At 39.8% G+C, this 19,246-nt stretch overlaps 1 protein-coding gene and 1 pseudogene across 1 annotated transcript in view; both read left to right on the top strand.

The window, feature by feature from the left end:
* EXOC4 (exocyst complex component 4) overlaps nucleotides 1-19,246 on the top strand; it is an 816,431-nt gene that overhangs the window by 656,969 nt on the left and 140,216 nt on the right. The window contains exon 13 of the mRNA XM_068972655.1: nucleotides 5,019-5,174. Within this exon, the coding sequence (XP_068828756.1) occupies nucleotides 5,019-5,174 (156 nt within the window). The remainder of the gene's footprint in view (nucleotides 1-5,018; nucleotides 5,175-19,246) is intronic.
* LOC138079611 (small ribosomal subunit protein eS25 pseudogene) lies at nucleotides 14,901-15,279 on the top strand (annotated as a pseudogene).

Below are 19,246 nucleotides of genomic sequence, written 5' to 3' on the forward strand. Positions count from 1 at the left end.
TACTTTGGTCAAAATGCCAGATGGTTTGATGGCTCACCTGAGTCATTTGGTACAGAGAAAGAGAAAAGGAAAACCACTACCATGGTTTTAACTTAATCAGTTACCCAAGATTCCTAAAACTGAAGAGGGCTTATTTTTATGTCCAGTTCAGTTCTTATACACTTTCCAAATACCAGGTATTGTGCATGGCACTGGATGCGCAGCAGCTAATGAGGAATCAACTCTGTCCTCGAGAAGCCATCATCTAGTAAGGGAGACTAGCTTGTAAAGAAGTGTGGTAGGACCAGTGAGAGCAGAGGTGTGTGGGAGGTAGTGGTTCTCACCTTGGAATGCCCACTAGAATCACCTGGGACACTTTATAAAATGTTGATGCCCACATGCCATCCCCAGAGATTCTGGTTTACTAGGTTTTAGATGTGGCCCGGACATCTAGTAATATTTTTAAAGCTCCCCAGGGCATCCCATATGGTGCTAGTGGTAAAGAACCCTCCTACCAATGCAGGAAACATAAGAGACAAGGGTTCAGTTCCTGGGTTGGGAAAAGCTTCTGGAGGAGGGCATGGCAACCCACTCCAGTATTCTTGCCTGGAAAATCGTATGGACAGAGGAGCCTGACGGTTATAGTCGTTAGGTTTGCAAAGAGTTGGGCATGACTGAAGTGACTTAGCATGCATGCACAGATGCAGTCAAGATTGAAAGCCCCAGTAAAGGGTGATAAGGTACAAATGAAAGGACTCAATTGTCTCAAGGGAAAAGCTGATGTAATGTTTGATCAGTAGAGGCATATAAGTAAGATGGAGAAAAGTTCTCTAGGCAGAGATGATACACAGAAGCAGGAAGCATTCAGAAAACATCCAAATTCTGACTGTGGATGGGATGTTCAGCCAACACAGGCAGGGATTTGACTGGGTGTGTGTGTGTGTGTGTGTGTGTGTGTGTGTGTGTGTGTGTGTGTGTGTGTGTGTTAGTCACTCAGTCATGTCTGACTCTTCGCAACTCCATGGACTGTAGCCCACCAGGCTACTCTGTGTATGGGGATTCTCCAGGCAAGAATACTGGTGTGGGTTGCCATTCCCTTCTCCAGGGGATCTTCCTGACCCAGAGATCAAACCCAGGTCTCCTGCATTGCAGAGATTCTTTACCATCTGAGCCACCAGGGAAGCCGTGACTGGGAGTAGTGAATATACAAAAGAGGAAAGCAGCAGTAGGAGATGAAGTTGAAAAGGCAGATGTTCATGACTTGCTAAGTTTGGACTTGGTATTAGAATTAGGAATCAGTGAAGACTTCTAAGAAGGAGAAAATAGGATTGCATTTGCACAGTTTTAGAGAAATGACCCTTCCAATGAACGTGGTGAATTGGACTGATGGTCTTGAAGTTCCAGGCAAGACACCCAGTTATAAGGTCACGGCCAAGTCCAAGTGAAAAGTGACTTGGGCTGCTATAATAAAATACTGCAGACTGGATGGATTATAAACAACAGAAATTTATTTCTCATAGTCCGGAGACTGTGAGAAATAAATTTTGATTCAAGATCAAAGTGCCGGAAGCATCAGGGGAGGCCCTCTTCTGGTTTGCAGCCTGTTTATTGTATTACCACCTGGAGGAAGGGGCTAGGGAACGCTGTGGGATCTCTTTCGTAAGCCACTAATCCCATTTATGAGGGCTGCACCCTTATGACCTAATCACTTCCTAGAAGCGTTACCTCCTAATACTGTGACAGCGGTGGTAGGATTTCAACATGTGGATTCCAGGGGTACACAAACATTCAGATCGTAGCAGAGGAGAAGACCCAATAGGGGCTAGCATATTAACACCTACATGGCCTGGAAGTTTATCTATGCAGGAGTTGTATATGGGGTCTTTCCACCCATATATGAGACTAGGAAAACTTTGTGCTTGAGAATAAGCCACCCTACTCCCAGGAGAAAAGTTCAGTTCAGTTGCTCAGTCATGTCTGACTCTTTGCAACCCCTTGGACTGTAGCATGCCAGGCTTCCCTCAGTTCAGTTCAGTTGAGTCACTCAGTTGTGTCTGACTCTTTGCGACCCCATGGACTGCAGCATGCCAGGCCTCCCTGTCCATCACCAACTCGTGGAGCTTGCTCAGACTCATGTCCATTGAGCCAGTGATTCCATCCAACCATCTCATCCCCTGCCGCCCCCTTCTCCTCTTGCCTTCAATCTTTCCCAGCATCAGGGTCTTTTCATGAGTTAGTTCTTCACATCAGGTGGCCAAAGCATTGGAACTTCAGCATCAACATCAGTCCTTCCAATGAGTATTCAGGACTGATTTCCTTTAGGATGGATTGGTTTGATCTCCTTTCAGTCCAAGGGAAAAAGTGACCTCTAAAAGAAATCAGAATCCTACACGTGTGACGTGTGCAAGTAAGGACCTCAATTTATACCACTCATGTAGGGGGAGAACGTTGTAAGCCAGGATAAGGAAGGAAAAAAAAAACTTAAAAACTTATTTGAAAGTAGTGAAACTCATAGGATCCAGGAGAGGCGAATGCAGCTCATCTAACAGTGACATCTCCAAAGCACAAGGCAAAATGTGGGATTCGTGCAAAGGTCAAGTCCCTCTGAGGTAGAACTTGCAGACCTGAATGGCAAACCACCATCATGAAAAAAGAAGGAAAATGCAACTAATAGGACATTTGACATCCAAGGTGAAAGGGTTAGTGGCTCAGTCATGACCAACTCTTTGCGACCCCATGGACAGTAGCCAGCCAGGCTCCTCCTCTGTCCATGGGATTCTCCAGACAAGAATACTAGAATAGGTTGCCATCTCCTTCTCCAGGGGATCTTCCTGACCCAGAGATCAAACCCAGGTCTCCCGCATTGCAGGCAGATTCTTTACCATCTGAGCCACCAGAGAAACCCCAAAGAACTTCCTGAAAATACAGAGCCACATAAGAACTTTAAAATCTCTGCTTAAAAATGATTCAGAGAAATAAAGGAAGGATAGAATCCACGATACAAGTACAGAACATTTTAGAGGAAAGAAGCGAGTGGGTTTGTAAAAGAGCTAAACCGAAAATCTGGAAGTAAAAATCACTGAAAAAGTTGCAAGAAGGAACAGTTGGGTTAAACCATAGAGTAGATCCTACAGAGAGACTTCAGGAATAGAAAAGGTAAATGAGAGGTGAGAAAATGAAGTGACTGGGTAAAGGCCACGTTCGTTTGATAACAGTGTATGTGGAGGGAGAGAAGCTTTATTAGAAATACTACATCAGGAAAGAGATTCAGTTATTCATTCATTTAAAAAATAAAACACAGGGGATTGAGGAATATATTGAGAGAGATCCCAGATATGCAGGAAAGGGAGGGGTCATTGGAAGGAGGGGCAGAGAAAGGAGCCCCAAGAGCCTAGGTAGAGGAATTATTGCGAGTAAGTGGTGATGAAATGGATTTGGATATATTTCTATGGAGGATAAGAGTTGAGCTGTTTGAAAGCATATACTTCGCTCCCCTCCTTTCTTTGACAGATGGGAAGAATGTGGGGGTCAAACAATGAGGACATAAAAGACAAAGGTTTAAAAGATAGCCATAGAGGGAAGGAGAGAGGAAGTTGACCAGAGACAGGTAAAAAGAATGCCAAAGAATGTTGAGGATTCTTCTGACATGCAGTAGCATAGATTTGTATTCTGTAAGACTGAATACACCACCCCATGTATAAAAGTATAAAGTTATCTTGTGGGATCAGTCCATGTAGATTGCAGGAAGATGCATGAAAATAACAAAAAACCAAACAAAGAGACCAGTCAGAGTAATTTGAGAGGTCTCAGGGCAGAAGATTCTGTAATCTAAGTTTTGTATTGCTGACCACAGTTACTGTTAGAAACCTTTTGCTGTGGTGAGTGAGAATTCTAGAAATCAACTATGGTTCTCTTCTTTATTCTAGTTTATTTTCAGAGAACCAGGGCAGTATTGCTCCCTGCAACACAGAATTTTGTTACCTCAAGTAAGGTTGTCATGAGTCAAGGTTTTTAGGTGTCAGCAGCTTCTGTCTACATATATTGTCTGTTGGGTAAAGGAGGTTTTCTCATAGATCCAAGCATATACACTGTGTATGTATTGTATTATTTAGAAGGACATCATGTTCTTCAGTATAGCCATTATACCAACATAAATTCCTGCCTGTGATGGAGGAGAGAACTTCTTAGCTTCAGAGGGCTTGCCAGCTAATTAGCAGTCCTTTCATAAATAAATGCCATTCTGTCACCTAGAATTGCTGAGGAGGATTTTTAGACCATTGAAATTAGTTACAGTGACAGAAATGTTGAACAGAAAGAGAAGCTTTTTAATTAAGTTGGAATTGAGTGTTCACGATGACTTTCCAGGTATGTTTTGTTAAGAGCAGTGTTAATAGCTCACCCATGGGCCCTATTAAAGGACTTGAAGCCTGTCATTCCAGGTCACTTGTCAGAGCCCACTAGAGAGAACAGTAATCAAAGACTTTTTCTGCCTGACATCAAGGGCAGAAGGTTTCTCTGTGATGGTGGATTTGCTTTGAATACAGGGGTGTCCATGATTCAAAAAACATCTTCAAGTAGAGCTAACCGGTAGTTTAAACCAAGAGGTCAGAGAATAACCTTTTGTAACACTTCCATCACCTTTCAGCTACCATTCATGTTGCTGTTTAATTTCACTGTCTTTACGGTTAACCCACTTTTTGTTTGTTCAACATCTTTCTTGAAAGAATCCCTTCCCACTCCCCACCCCCAAAAGACCTACCATGCACTTTTATTTATCCTTAGGGATTAACTAGGATAAGGGGAGCTAATTAATATTATTAGTTTCACAATTACTCAACAATGAAGAAACTAAGAATGGAATCTAGAAATGATGTTTCCCACAAAGGTGACCTATCAGTGGATATCATGCCTCCAGCTGGATAATGGGTTAGGTTAATAAGAGAGATGAACATGGCATCTTTTTCTAACAGCAAAGATGGAAAATGCTAATGAAGCCAGGCAGTGTCCTGAAGTGTCTCTTTTCTGTTGGTTGTGTTCAGGGGTATCGTCCAGTCTGAAGAAAAACTTGTCATCAGTGCATCTTGGGCAAAAGATGATGATATCAGCAGGCTCTTGAAATCTCTACCAAACTGGATGAATATGGCTCAACCCAAACAGCTGAGGTCAAAGAGGGAAGAGGAAGAAGATTTCATAAGGTAAAAACATTGAAAAAGTCCTTGCCCTTGTACGTATATGTTACATATTGCAGTTGTTCTTAACATGCTCCTTAGTTCATAAAACTTAGGTGAACCTTGCAGAAATGCAGATGTGCTTCCCACATTTGTGCATATACAGTGCTTTATCTCTGATTGTTCCCTACATATTTTGACAAAAGTGAAGTCTCTCAACTTTATCACACAATATTTACCTTTGTACAATGTAAGTAATTTTTTTAGCAGTGAAAATGTGGCCTAATCTGTTGACGCTCTTGAATTTCATATGGCTGGCCTGGCACAGTGAAATATTTTCACCTGTGTCATTTTAGAGCTGTGTAAATTGGTGGTCAGGTAGGGGAGAAGTGGAGGTAATATTTTGTCACATTAAAATAAATAAAATTTATCCTTATTGTCTTTTTCCCTATCCAAGTGAATGAATAAATATTAATAAAATAAAGTAAAAGCACTTTAAAGAAGCAAAGATCAGAAAAAGAATAAAAGAAGTAGTCACCAGTATTTTACTTTTAACTCATCACAGAGCTGTGAGCTTGTCTCCTTCTCAGAATGTGGGCTGCAACTGTAGATAAATAGACCTTTACTCTTCATGAAGTTAACTGTATTTGTACACTGTGGTGCCATATCTTTACTATTTTATTATGAAAAATTGCTATAGTGCCATTTAAAACTTTCTCAAAATCATGAGACTCAAAAGTTCATCCATAATTTAACGTAATGCCTCTTGATGAAGGTGAAAGAGGAGAATGAAAAAGCTGACTTGAAACTCAACATTCAGAAAACTAAGATCATGGTATCCAGTCCTATCACTTCATGGCAAAGGGATGGGGAAAATGAGGAAACTGTCAGATTTCATTTTCTGGGGCTCCAAAATCAATGCACATGGTGACTGCAACCAAGAAATTAAAAGATGCTTGCTCTTTGGAAGAATAGCTATAACAAAGCTAGACAGTGTGTTAAAAAGCAGAGTCATCACTTTGCCAACAAAGGTTCTTATAGTCAAGTCTGGTGTGCTACAGTTCATGGGGTTGCAAAGAGTTGGACACAACTTAGCAACTGAACAACAACAATTTATGTTTTCTTCCTTATATTTCACATTATCTCAGAAAAACTTGTCAGCTAGTTACATTGATATAAGAAAACATATATATATGATACAAGAAAATACACATATATATGAATATATGTGTATTTTTTAATTAATAGATTTTTATTTGTATAAGGGAGCAGTTTTAGGTTTGTTAAAAATATTGAGTGGAAGATGCATAGTTCCCATGTGACCCCTCACCCCCCCTTACCCCCAGTTTCCTCTACTTTTAATACTTTGCAGCAATGAGCTACATTTGTTAAAACTGGTAAGCTGATATTATCAACTGAAGTCTGTAGTTCACATTGGGGTTCAGTCTTTGTCTTGTACATTTTAAGAGTTGAGAAATGTCTAGTGATTGTATGCATTCACTGGTTAAAGTAAATTACAGTTTCACTAAGAATAATAGGTTCTCTGCCCTAAAAATCCTCTATGCTCCTCCTGTTCATCCAGCCCTTCTCTCCTCCAACCCTGGCAACCCCTGTTTTCTTTTCTGTCTCTGTAGTTTTGCCTTTTCCAGAATGTCATATAGTTGGAATCATACAGTATGTAGCCTTTTCGTATTCACTTCTTTTGCTTAGCCCTATGCACTTAAGGTTCTTCTCTGTCATTTTGTGGCTTGATAGCTCTTTTTTCCGCTCATTTGGGTAAATACCGAAAAATGTGGCTGTTAGATTGTATGACAAGAGTATGTTTAGTTTTGTAAGAAATTGCAAGACTGTTCCAAAGTAGCAGTCCCCTGCTGCATTCCCACCAACAGGAAATGGGGGTTCCCACTGCTCCATATCCTCGCCAGCATATGGTGGTGTCAGTGTTTCAGATTTGATACATTACATTCTTATCAGGGTCTGGTGATCTCATTGTTTTCATTTGTATTTCCCTCATGACATATGATGTTTAGCATCATCTCATTTTTTATTTGATAAATAAGAATTTATTAAAGCAGTGACTGCTGCTTAGTCACATCAGTTGTGTTCAACTCTGTGTGACCCTATGGACTGTAGCCCACCAGGCTCCTCTGTACTTGGGATTCTCCAGGCAGGATCTCCTGCATTGCAGTCAGATCCACTTAACCACCAGGGAAGTGTGTGTGTGTGTGTGTGTGTGTGTGTGTGTGTGTCTGTGTGTGTCTGTGTGTGTCTGTGTGTGTGTCTGTGTCTGTGTGTGTGTCTGTGTGTGTGTGTGTGTCTCTGTGTGTGTCTGTGTGTGTCTGTGTGTGTGTCTGTGTGTGTGTGTGTGTCTGTGTCTGTGTGTGTGTGTGTCTGTTTGTGTGTGTGTGTGTGTCTCTGTGTGTGTGTGTGTCTTCTTTAGTTAACAGGTGTTTACAAAAACTTTCATAGAACAGAAATTTTTAGTTGTAACAAAATCAAAATTAATGATTTTTTTAAAAGTGGACTGTGCTTTTCTGATGTCTGGTTTTGAGTGTTTTTGTATAATTCTGCTGTATCACCTTAGTGTATATATTTGTTTTATTTATTTTTTGCTTTTTTAGAGATTGCACTAGAGTTTGCAACATACATTTGGGACTAACAAAAGTATGTTATAACAGAGTAGTCTTAATTCTTTCCTCCCATCCCTTGTAACATTGCTGCCATTTATTCTATTTATCCATAAACTATAGTCACTGTATATAATGTTGCTATTATTATTTTGAACAAACTGTTACCTGTAGATCAATTAAGAGAAAGAGAAATAAAAGGCTTTATTTACCTTCAATTATTCCTTCTTTAGTTATCTTCCTTTTTAAATGTAGGTCCAAGTTTCTAACCTATATTTCCTTTCTTCCTAAAGAACTTCTTTTAGCATTTCTTATAAGGCAGGTCTATTGAAGACAAATTCCTTCAATTTTTGTTTGAAAAAGTGTTTATTTTTCCCTCACTTTTGAAGAATAATTTCACAGGGTTCAAATTTCTAGGTTGATAAATCTTCTAGCACTTTTAAGTATTTCACTTCACTATTCTTGCTTTATGGTTTTTGAAGAAAAGTCCAATGTGATTTTTATCCTTGTTTTTCTGTGAGTAAGGTAATATTTTCCTCTGGCTTCTTGCAAAATTCCTTTCTTTGTTTTTGATTTTGCACTATTCAAATCTTGTATGTGTGTGTGTTTTTCATGGTGGTGATCTCTGAGCTTCATGGATCATGGTGATTCAATGGGTGTCATTGGTTTGGGGAAATTCTCAGTCATTATTGTTTAATTCTTTTTTTTTCTCTTTCTTTTCCTTCTAGTATGCCCAAACATGCATTATACCTCTTTAAATTGTTCCTCTGTTCTTGGGTATTCTGTTCTGTCTTTTCATTCTTTGTCTTTGGATTTGGCTTTTGGAAATTTTTATTGACATTTCTTAAAACTCATTGATTCTTTCCTTGGTTATGTCCAGTCTATTAAATAAGACCATTAAACGCATTCTTCATTTCTGTTATGGAGTGTTTGATTTCTATCATTTCCTTATGATTCTTTCTTAGAGTTTCCATCTCTCTGCTTATATTGCCTATAGTTTACACATGCACATGTCAAAGGCACAGTTTGGCAAATTTTCATACTTTTCATTGTGTACGCAGTATCCAGATCAAGTATGATCCACCTCCCAGAATTCTGGAAATAAAAGCAGAAATAAACAAATGGGATCTAATTAAAATTAAACGCTTCTGCACAACAAAGGAAAATATAAGCAAGGTGAAAAGACAGCCTTCTGAATGGGAGAAAATAATAGCAAATGAAGCAACTGACAAACAACTAATCTCAAAAATATACAAGCAACTTATGCAGCTCAATTCCAGAAAAATAAACGACCCAATCAAAAAATGGGCCAAAGAACTAAATAGATTATCTCCAAAGAAGACATACGGATGGCTAACAAACACATGAAAAGGTGCTCAACATCACTCATTATCAGAGAAATGCAAATCAAAACCACAATGAGGTACCACTTCACACCAGTCAGAATGGCTGCGATCCAAAAATCTGCAAGCAATAAATGCTGGAGAGGGTGTGGAGAAAAGGGAACCCTCCTACACTGTTGGTGGGAATGCAAACTAGTACAGCCACTATGGAGAACAGTGTGGAGATTCCTTAAAAAATTGCAAATAGAACTGCCTTATGACCCAGCAACCCCACTGCTGGGCATACATACCAAGGAAACCAGAATTGAAAGAGACACATGTATCCCAATGTTCATCGCAGCACTGTTTATAATAGCCAGGACACGGAAACAACCTAGATGTCCATCAGCAGATGAATGGATAAGAAAGCTTTGGTACGTATACACAATGGAGTATTACTCGGCCATTAAAAAGAATACGTTTGAATCAGTTCAAATGAGGTGGAGGAAACTGGAGCCGATTATACAGAGTGAAGTAAGCCAGAAAGAAAAACACCAATACAGTATACTAACACATATATATGGAATTTAGAAAGATGGCAATGATGACCCTGTATGCAAGACAGCAAAAAAGACACAGATGTGTATAGCGGACTTTTGGACTCTGAGGGAGAGGGAGAGGGTGGGATGATTTGGGAGAATGGCATTGAAACATGTATACTATCATGTAAGAATCGAATCGCCAGTCTATATCCGATGTAGGATACAGCATGCTTGGGGCTGGTGCACGGTGATGACCCAGAGGGATGTTGTGGGGAGGGAGGTGGGAGGGGGGTTCATGTTTGGGAATGCATGTACACCCGTGGTGGATTCATGTCAATGTATGGCAAAACCAATACAGTATTTTAAAGTAAAATAAAGTAAAAATAAAAATTTTTTTAAAAAAAGGAAAAAAAGAAACAGAATAATAGCAAGAAACAGAACAAAATGATAGTGAGCTTTACAGTTCCTCCTGGTCACTAGTCACCTCTTTAAAAGTTACCTGTATCTTACCTTCAAGTACCTAGATTAGTTTAATCTGTTTTGTGGGGTTTTTTTAATGGAATCATGCAGTTATATATTTTATGACTGGCTCCATTTGTTCCACATTACGTTGACAAAATTCATCCATATTCTTGTGTATAGATCCTTATTACCCTGTACTCTATATCGTATTTCATCATGTGCAGCCTATACGGTTGCAAAGAGCCAGACATGACTTAGCAACTGAACAACAATGAATGTGAATGCACCACAAGTATTTTTTTAATATGGTATTATTTGAATGTGCATGTGTGTATATATGCACTCATTCATTTTACTCCTGTTAGGTACACCTGGGTAGTTTCTAATTTGACACTGTTACAAATGGTGCTTCTTTGTATATTCTACTCTACCTCTCTTGGTAATCATGTGTATATATGTTTGTTTATTGCTTATATTGTAGGATTCAAATTGCTGGTCATAGTATATGCATATGTTCAATTGTCGTGCACACTGCCAAATAGTTTCCCAAAGTGGTAGTAAGAGCTTGCCCTCTCAATCAACTATTTTTATTGGAGTATAATTCCTTTACAATGTTATGTTAATTTCTGCTGTACAACAAAGTGAATCAGCTGTATATATACATATATCCCCTCCCTCTGAAGCCTCCTTCCCCCTCAATCAGTTTTATTAGTTGTCTTCGAAAGCTTAAAGGGAAGGGTTTCTAGCCCTATTTAGAAACAGAATGCTAATCAAGAGATGAGCCTCCCTATACTACCTCATATGTCTGATTTAAAAGAGCTAGAATTTTAGTTCTTGGCTTTGTTCTTTTCTGTGTGTGATTTAAATTGTTACATTCCATCTTAAATTTGAAGGCAAAACAAATTATACATATTTTTAAAATTTTTGGTGAATGATTACATCCATGAAGTAAGATGTTTATCTTAGGTGTATAACTCAGTGAAATGTTACGTGTTATTTTACTCATGTAGCCACCTCCCAGATCAAAATACAAAACTTTTCTTGTACCCAGAAGGTTATCTCAAGGTAACCTTTGTTCTGACTTTCATCACCGTTGTTTAGTTTTGCCTGGGCTTGAATTTTATATAAATTTTTCCATATTATCTGGTTTATTTTGCTGAACGAGATGCCTTAGATATTTGTTCATGTTTTTGCATGCAAATAGACATGGGTTGAAAACACATTCATTCTGTTTGCTTTAACAGAAGAAAAATAATTTTTTATGTCTATTTTGCTTTATATGTGATTGATTCTTTTCTTTTAATCTATCACATTCTCTATCCTGAAACCAAAGGTAAGTGGAGGGGACATTCTTCATTGATATTCCAATGTGGTAGAGTTGACAGAGCCTTGATTTAGCACGTTAGAGTACCACAGGAGCATGGCATGAGCCAAAAAGACTGAAAAATCACACTCTCCTCCTGTAATTAGTTTTTAAAGCTTAGAGGGCTATTTGGCGCCTGGATGAATATAGACTCCAGTGCCCTTTGCATTGAATAAAGGTTATGTTCCCCTCATTACTAAATGAGGCCCTTTTCTATTCTCGTATTTTAACTAAAAAAAAAATAAAATGTATTATTTCCTGGCTTAACTTTGAATAAAGGGGGGAAAAATAGGTCAGGCCAGGGCCTTAATAGAAAAACGAAATATAGCAAATATCCTTTTGTTCCCAAAGTAGCTGAAAGCAGGCTTTCTAGCCCATTGTCTTTGTACCTGTCTTATATATGTATATAGTTATCCTTTTGATATCAGTGGATAGCCACGGATAAAAGCAGTCCTGCTTTCTGGAGATGTAGTTAACAGAAGAGAGGAGGTGTTGGAAGAAGTAAAGGGGTGGGGAGGACCTATGTATTAGAGGCTGTCCCCCATAATCTGTTACACCCATTTCACTCAGGGCCCCATAATTTCAAAGAATAAAAATCATTTCTCTAGAGCCAGGTTTGAAAATCCTTAAGTGGAAGGATGTAATTGGCATCTATCTTGACCAGGAAAAGTGTTAGTCACTCAGTCGTGTCAGACTCTTTATGACCCCATGGACTGTACCCCACCAGACTCCTCTGTCCTCTCCAAGCAAGAATACTGAAGTGGATTGCCATTCCCTTCTCCACTTGACCAGGAAAAGAGTATTCAAATAATAAAAGTTAAAGAATATATAAAACCTAAAAATTGTTCTGGAACTCCAGCATGAAGCAGAATGAGTGATAAAGCATCAAGTTTCTATGAAATTGTTTAATCTATTACAACAATCAGAGTTGACAGTGTGTGGCACTGAATAGGGCTTCCCTGGTGGCTCAGCTGGTAAAAAATACACCTGCAATTCAGGAGACCTGGGTTCGATCCCTGGGTTGGGAAGATCCCCTGGAGAAGGGAAAGGCTACCCTCTCCAGTATTCTGGCCTGGAGAATTCCAGGGACTGTGATTACAGGCACTTTTACTCTCATTCAACAGATAAGGAAACTGAGGTGCAGAGAACTGAGATAATAACTGCTCCCAAATGTGCAGAGCCACTAAGTTGACAGGGCTAGAACTTGAGCCCAGGTAGTCCTGTTCCCAGAACTAGCACTCAGTGACCATCCAGACTTAAGTTGGCCAAGAAGTTTACTTTTGGGCATTTGAGTTATGCCTTCATTTTCATTGACCATCATAATCCTGACTGATATTTTAATAGTAATTTGCTAATGGGTTTCCCTGGTGGCTCAGATGGTAAAGGATCTGCTTATAACGCAGGAGACCTGGGTTCGGTCCCTGGGTCGGGAAGATCTCCTGGAGCAGGGAAAGGCAACCCATTCCAGTATTTATCCCTAGAGAAGTCCGTGTACAGAGGAGCCTGGTGGGCTATAATTCATGGGGTCACAAAGAGTTGGACACAACTGAGTGACTAACACACACACTTTGTTGCAGAAATTTATCATACAGGTACTCTTACCCTTCATTATTATTAGAATTAATTGTATTTCGTGTATTATATTTTTGCCCATTTTTCACCTTTCAGTAACAGGTTGTTAACAGAATATCCAACTGTTTGAGGGAAAGACAGGATAATGATACCAGGAATGTACATGCTTTAAAACTGATTGTCTTACTTCCCTCTGAATCATATGTTTGCCTCATCAAAGAAAAGAAAAAAGAAAAGCAATCATTGTTGGAAAAAAGGATACAAAGGGGATGACAGTATTAAAATGATATAAAGCAAATTATGTTGGTTTCAGATAATGTGTGATACAGACCTGAACAAGGAAGAGAAAATGAAAGGAGATTTTTAGTTATTTTTATTTAGAAGATAACTATTTCATCTGGAGAATCAAATGAGTGATATGTTTATTAAGACTGATTTTTGTTATTTTATGAGCTGTATGAACTCAGTGCTTAAAGAACAGCAGTTTTGGTTCCAAATATTCTTCCCAAAAAGCAAGACAGTTCCTAAGATTTTATTTGGCATGAGTTCTATATTAGATGCTTAATGAAAGAATCAGAATAAAAGCAGAAAACACGTTTGTACTTTTACTTTCCATGGACCCTGCTAGTACTTCATAGACCCTCAATAAATGCTGAATGAGTGAAAATGAATTTAGAAATAGGCGTGATCACTCACTCTTTTCTCAAAAATCATGTTGTTTATCTGTTTATCTCTGGCTGTGCTGGGTCTCTCTTGCTGCCTGGCTCTTCTCTAGCTGCTGTGAGGAGCTACTCTCTAGTTGTGGGGCGCGGGCTTCTCATTGCAGCGCCTTCTCGTTGCAGAGCATGGACTCTAGGGCAGGCTGCCACTGCTGCTGCTGCTGCTGCTGCTGCTGCTGCTGCTGCGTTACTTCAGTCGTGTCTGACTCTGTGCGACCCCATAGACCGCAGCCTTCCAGGCTCCTGTGTCCATGGGATTTTCCAGCCAAGAGTACTGGAGTGGGGTGCCATTTCCTTCTCTAATACATGAAAGGGAAAAGTGACGGTGAAGTCGCTCAGTCGTGTCTGACCCTCAGTGACCCCATGGACTGCAGCCTTCCAAGCTCCTCTGTCCATGGGATTTTCCAGGCAAGAGTACTGGAGTGGAGTGCCATGGCCTTCTCCGCTAGGGCACATGGGCTTCAGTAATTATAACATGTGGGCTTCAGTAGTTCTGGCTCCCAGACTCCAGAGCACAGGCTCAAAAGTTGTGATACACAGGCTTACTTGCTCCAAGGCATGTGGGATCTCCCTGGACCAGGGATTAAACCTGTGTCTCCTGTATTGGCAGGTGGATTCTTCACCACTGAGCCAAGCCCTTTAACCAGGGAAGCCCTCATTCACTCTTCAAATGAAAAAAATGAAATGTGAAGAATGGTAGGTGCCCAATATGCTACTGGAGATCAGTGGAGAAATAACTCCAGAAAGAATGAAAGGATAGAGCCAAAGCAAAAACAATACCCAGTTGTGGATGTGACTGGTGATAGAAGCAAGATCCAATGCTGTAAAAAGCAATATTGCATAAGTACCTGGAATGTCAGGCCCATGAATCAAGGCAAGTTGGAAGTGGTCAAACAGGAGATGGCAAGAGTGAACGTCCACATTCTAGGAATCAGCAAACCAAAGGAATGGGTGAATTTAACTCAGATGACCATTATATCTACTACTGCGAGCAGGAATCCCTCAAAAGAAATGGAGTAGCCATCATGGTCAACAAAAGAGTCCGAAATGCAATACTTGGATACAGTCTGAAAAATGATAGAATGGCCTTTTTGTCCGACATCTTAGCAAGGCGGCAGTGGTTGTAGCTGCTCTCCGGGCTTCGCTATGCCGCCCAAGGACGACAAGAAGAAGAAAGATGCTGGAAAGTCGGCCAAGAAAGACAAAAGATCCAGTGAACAAATCTGGGGGCAAGGCCAAAAAGAAGAAGTGGTCCAAAGGCAAAGTTTGGGACAAGCTCAATAACCTAGTCTTGTTTGACAAAGCAACATATGACAAACTCTGTAAAGAAATTCCCAACTATAAGCTTATAACTCCAGCTGTGGTCTCTGAGAGACTGAAGATTCGTGGTTCCCTGGCCAGAGCAGCCCTTCAGGAACTCCTTAGTAGAGGACTTATTAAACTGCTTTCAAAGCACAGAGCTCAAGTGATTTACACCAGAAACACCAAGGGTGGAGATGCCCCAGCTGCTGGTGAAGATGCATGAACAGGTCCCACCAGCTGTACATTTTGAAAAATAAAACTTTATTAAATAAAAAAAATAAAAAATGACAGAATGATCTCTGTTCGTTTCCAAGGCAAACCATTCAATATCACAGTAATCCAAGACCGTGCCCCAACCAGTAATGCTGAAGAAGCTGAAGTTGAACAGTTCTTTGAAGACCTCAAAAACATTTTAGAGCTAACACCCAAAAAAGATGTCCTTTTCATTATAGGGGACTGGAATGCAAAAGTAGGAAGTCAGGAAACACCTGGAGTAACAGGCAAATTTGGCCTTGGAATATGGAATGAAGCAGGGCAAAGGCTAATAGAGTTTTACCAAGAAAACACACTGATCATAGCAAACACCCTCTTCCAACAACACAAGAGAAGACTTTACACATGGACATCACCAGATGGTCAACACCAAAATCAGATTGATGATATTCTTTGCAGCCAAAGATGGAGAAGCTCTAAAGTCAGCAAAAACAAGACCGAGAGCTGACGGTGGCTCAGATCATGAACTCCTTATTGCCAAATAGACTTGAATTGAAGAAAGTAGGGAAAACCACTAGACGATTCAAGTATGACCTAAATCAAATTCCTTATGATTATACAGTGGAAGTGAGAAATAGATTTAAGGGCCTAGATCTGATAGAGTGCCTGATGAACTGTGGAATGAGGTTCATGACATTGTACAGGAGACAGGGATCAAGACCATCCCCATGGAAAAGAAATGCAAAAAAGCAAAATGGCTGTCTGGGGAGGCCTTACAAATAGCTGTGAAAAGAAGAGAAGCAAAAAGCAAAGGAGAAAAGGAAAGATATAAGCATCTGAATGCAGAGTTCCAAAGAATAGCAAGGAAGGATACGAAAGCCATCTTCAGTGATCAATACAAAGAAATAGAGGAAAAGAACAGAATGGGAAAGATTAGAGATAGCAAAGGAACATTTCATGCAAAGATGGGCTCGATAAAGGACAGAAATTGTATGGGCCTAACAGAAGCAGAAGATATTAAGAAGAGGTGGCAAGAACATATAGAAGAACTATACAAAAAAGATCTTCATGACCAAGATAATCATGATGGTGTGATCACTCAACTAGAGCCACACATCCTGGAATGTGAAGTCAAGTGGCCCTTAGGAAGCATCAATACGAAAAAAGCAAGTGGAGGTGATGGCATTCCAGTTGAGCTATTTCAAATCCTGAAAGATGATGCTGTGAAAGTGCTGCACTCAGTATGCCAGCAAATTTGGAAAAGTCAGCGGTGGCCACAGGACCGGAAAAGATCAGTTTTCATTCCAATCCCAAAGAAAGGCAATGCCAAAGAATGCTCAAACTACCGCACAATTGCACTCATCTCACATGCTAGCAAAGTAATGCTCAAAATTCTCCAAGCCAGATTTCAGCAATACCTGAACCGTGAACTTCCAGATGTTCAAGCTGGTTTTAGAAAAGGCAGAGGAACCAGAGATCAAATTGCCAACATCCGCTGGATCATGGAAAAAGCAAGAGAGTTCCAGAAAAACATCTATTTCTGCTTTCTTGACTATGCCAAAGCCTTTGACTGTGTGGATCACAATAAACTGTGGAAAATTCTTCAAGAGATGGGAATCCCAGACCACCTGACCTGCCTCTTGAGAAACCTATATGCAGGTCAGGAAGCAACAGTTAGAACTGGACATGGAACAACAGAGACTGGTTCCAAATAGGAAAAGGAGTATGTCTAGGCTGTATGTTGTCACCCTACTTATTTAACTTATATGCAGAGTATATCATGAGAAATGCTGGGCTGGAAGAAGCACAAGCTGGGATCAAGATTGCCAGGAGAAATATCAATAACCTCAGATATGCAGATGACACCACCCTTATGGCAGAAAGTGAAGAGGAACTAAAAAGCCTCTTGATGAAAGTGAAAGAGGAGAGTGAAAAAGGTGGCTTAAAGCTCAACATTCAGAAAACGAAGATCATGGCATCCGGTCTTGTCACTTCATGGGAAATAGATGGGGAAACAGTGTCAAACTTTATTTTTCTGGGCTCCAAAATCACTGAAGATGGTGATTGCAGCCATAAAATTAAAAGACGCTTACTCCTTGGAAGAAAAGTTATGACCAACCTAGGTAGCATATTCAAAAGCAGAGACATCACTTTGTCAACAAAGGTCCATCTAGTCAAGGCTATGGTTTTTCCAGTAGTCATGAATGGATATGAAAGTTGTACTGTGAAGAAAGCTGAGTGCTGAAGAAGTGATGCTTTTGAACTGTGGTGTTGGAGAAGACTCTTGAGAGTCCCTTGGACTGCAAGGTATCCAACCAGTCCATTCTAAAGGAGATGAGTCCTGGGTGTGCTTTGGAAGGACTGATGCTGAAGCTGAAACTCCAATACTTTGGCCACCTCATGCGAAGAGTTGACTCATTGAAAATGACCCTGATGCTGGGAGGGATTGGGGGCAGGAGGAAAAGGGGACGACAGAGGATGAGATGGCTGGATGGCATCACTGACTTGATGGACGTGAGTGTCAGTGAACTCTGGGAGTTGTTGATGCACAGGGAGGCCTGGCGTGCTGCAGTTAGTTCATGGGGTCGCAAAGAGTAGGACACGACCTAGCGACTGAACTGAACTGACCTGAAGAATGATGTTCCAGTTGCCTTAATTGCAAGAAAATGCTTTCAGTGGGCTCCCAAAAGCTTATTCCGTTTGGAAGCTCATAGGTCTGAGTTCTAGTCCTCAGCACTGCCATTAATTAATCATTTTTGTTTTATTTGGGGGTTTGTCTTCGTCTTCACACCTCTTTACTTTCTTCATCCTGCTGAAATTAAACAATTAATTTTAGTAGAAATCTTGTAGGCCTAGGAATGTGTTTAGATATAAGCAAGTATCAGTATTAATAAAATAGAACACAAATACATTTCAGAAAAATTCCACGTGGAAATGTCAAGGTTCTCAACATAATACAAGCAATGACTTAAAAGGTTCTTGATTACTATAGCTGTTGAAGAATCTTTAGATAAATTTGAAGGAATAAATAAAAGATCTGATGCAGAGGGGGAAAAAGACTTTATTTAACTCGAACAAAATGTTCATTAGAAGAGAGACATTTATTCTACTATCTGTGAAGACTTAATATGACTTTAAAAATATAATTATAAAAGGAAAGATGAATCAGAAAATATGAATATGTTAAATAAGTACAGGAGTAGAAAATGCTTTGCAAGAATTTTTTTTTTCTCTCGATAATACAAGATGAAGGTCATAGATGTATGTAGGACACAGACAGACAAGACCGGATGAGAAGCAGACTTAAATCTCAAAATTAAACAAAAAGGACAGGTAATTAACTGGAGGATCAGCTACAAACATATCAATTAATGTTCAAGATGATTGAATTAGGCACTTGTTATTATATCAAAATGATATGGCTCTTGTTAGCATAAGATTGGCAATAAATGAAAAAAAATGTAGATCTCTATACAGTGCATAAATGCTAATCTTTTCAGACAGTTATTTGAGGATTTTGATTATCTATTAGTACCATTAAAAAGTCACTAACAATATTTTTGCATTTTATTTTTTGTTTCATTTTAGATCATTCAATTATTTAACTTTTTTTTTTTTTTTTTTTACGTAGATACACATTTAATACCATCCCTCTTTCTCTCATCTGGAGTCTTAATAAAATTTAAAAGTTAATGCTTCCAATTTAGTCTTACTCAGCCCTTCAGAAAGTGAAGCTGAGAATGATGTTTGTGCCATTGTGTTGGTGGGCAGGATACCTGTTACCTCTCTGGGGTAGGAGCAGGAAGAGGTGTTCCTAAGACAGGGGCAAACATGAACGAGATAGTCCAAGGCCATCACCTGCTGTTCTCTCCCCAGGACCATCTCTGCTGGTGGCTGCTCTCTGCTGCAGGCTTAATTCCCTGCCAGATGATGAAGGACTCCTGGCCTTCTCACCCCTGTCTTACTGAACCTTTTCA

The sequence above is a fragment of the Capricornis sumatraensis genome, chromosome 5, assembly GCF_032405125.1.
Source record: "Capricornis sumatraensis isolate serow.1 chromosome 5, serow.2, whole genome shotgun sequence".
Lineage (NCBI taxonomy): Eukaryota > Metazoa > Chordata > Mammalia > Artiodactyla > Bovidae > Capricornis > Capricornis sumatraensis.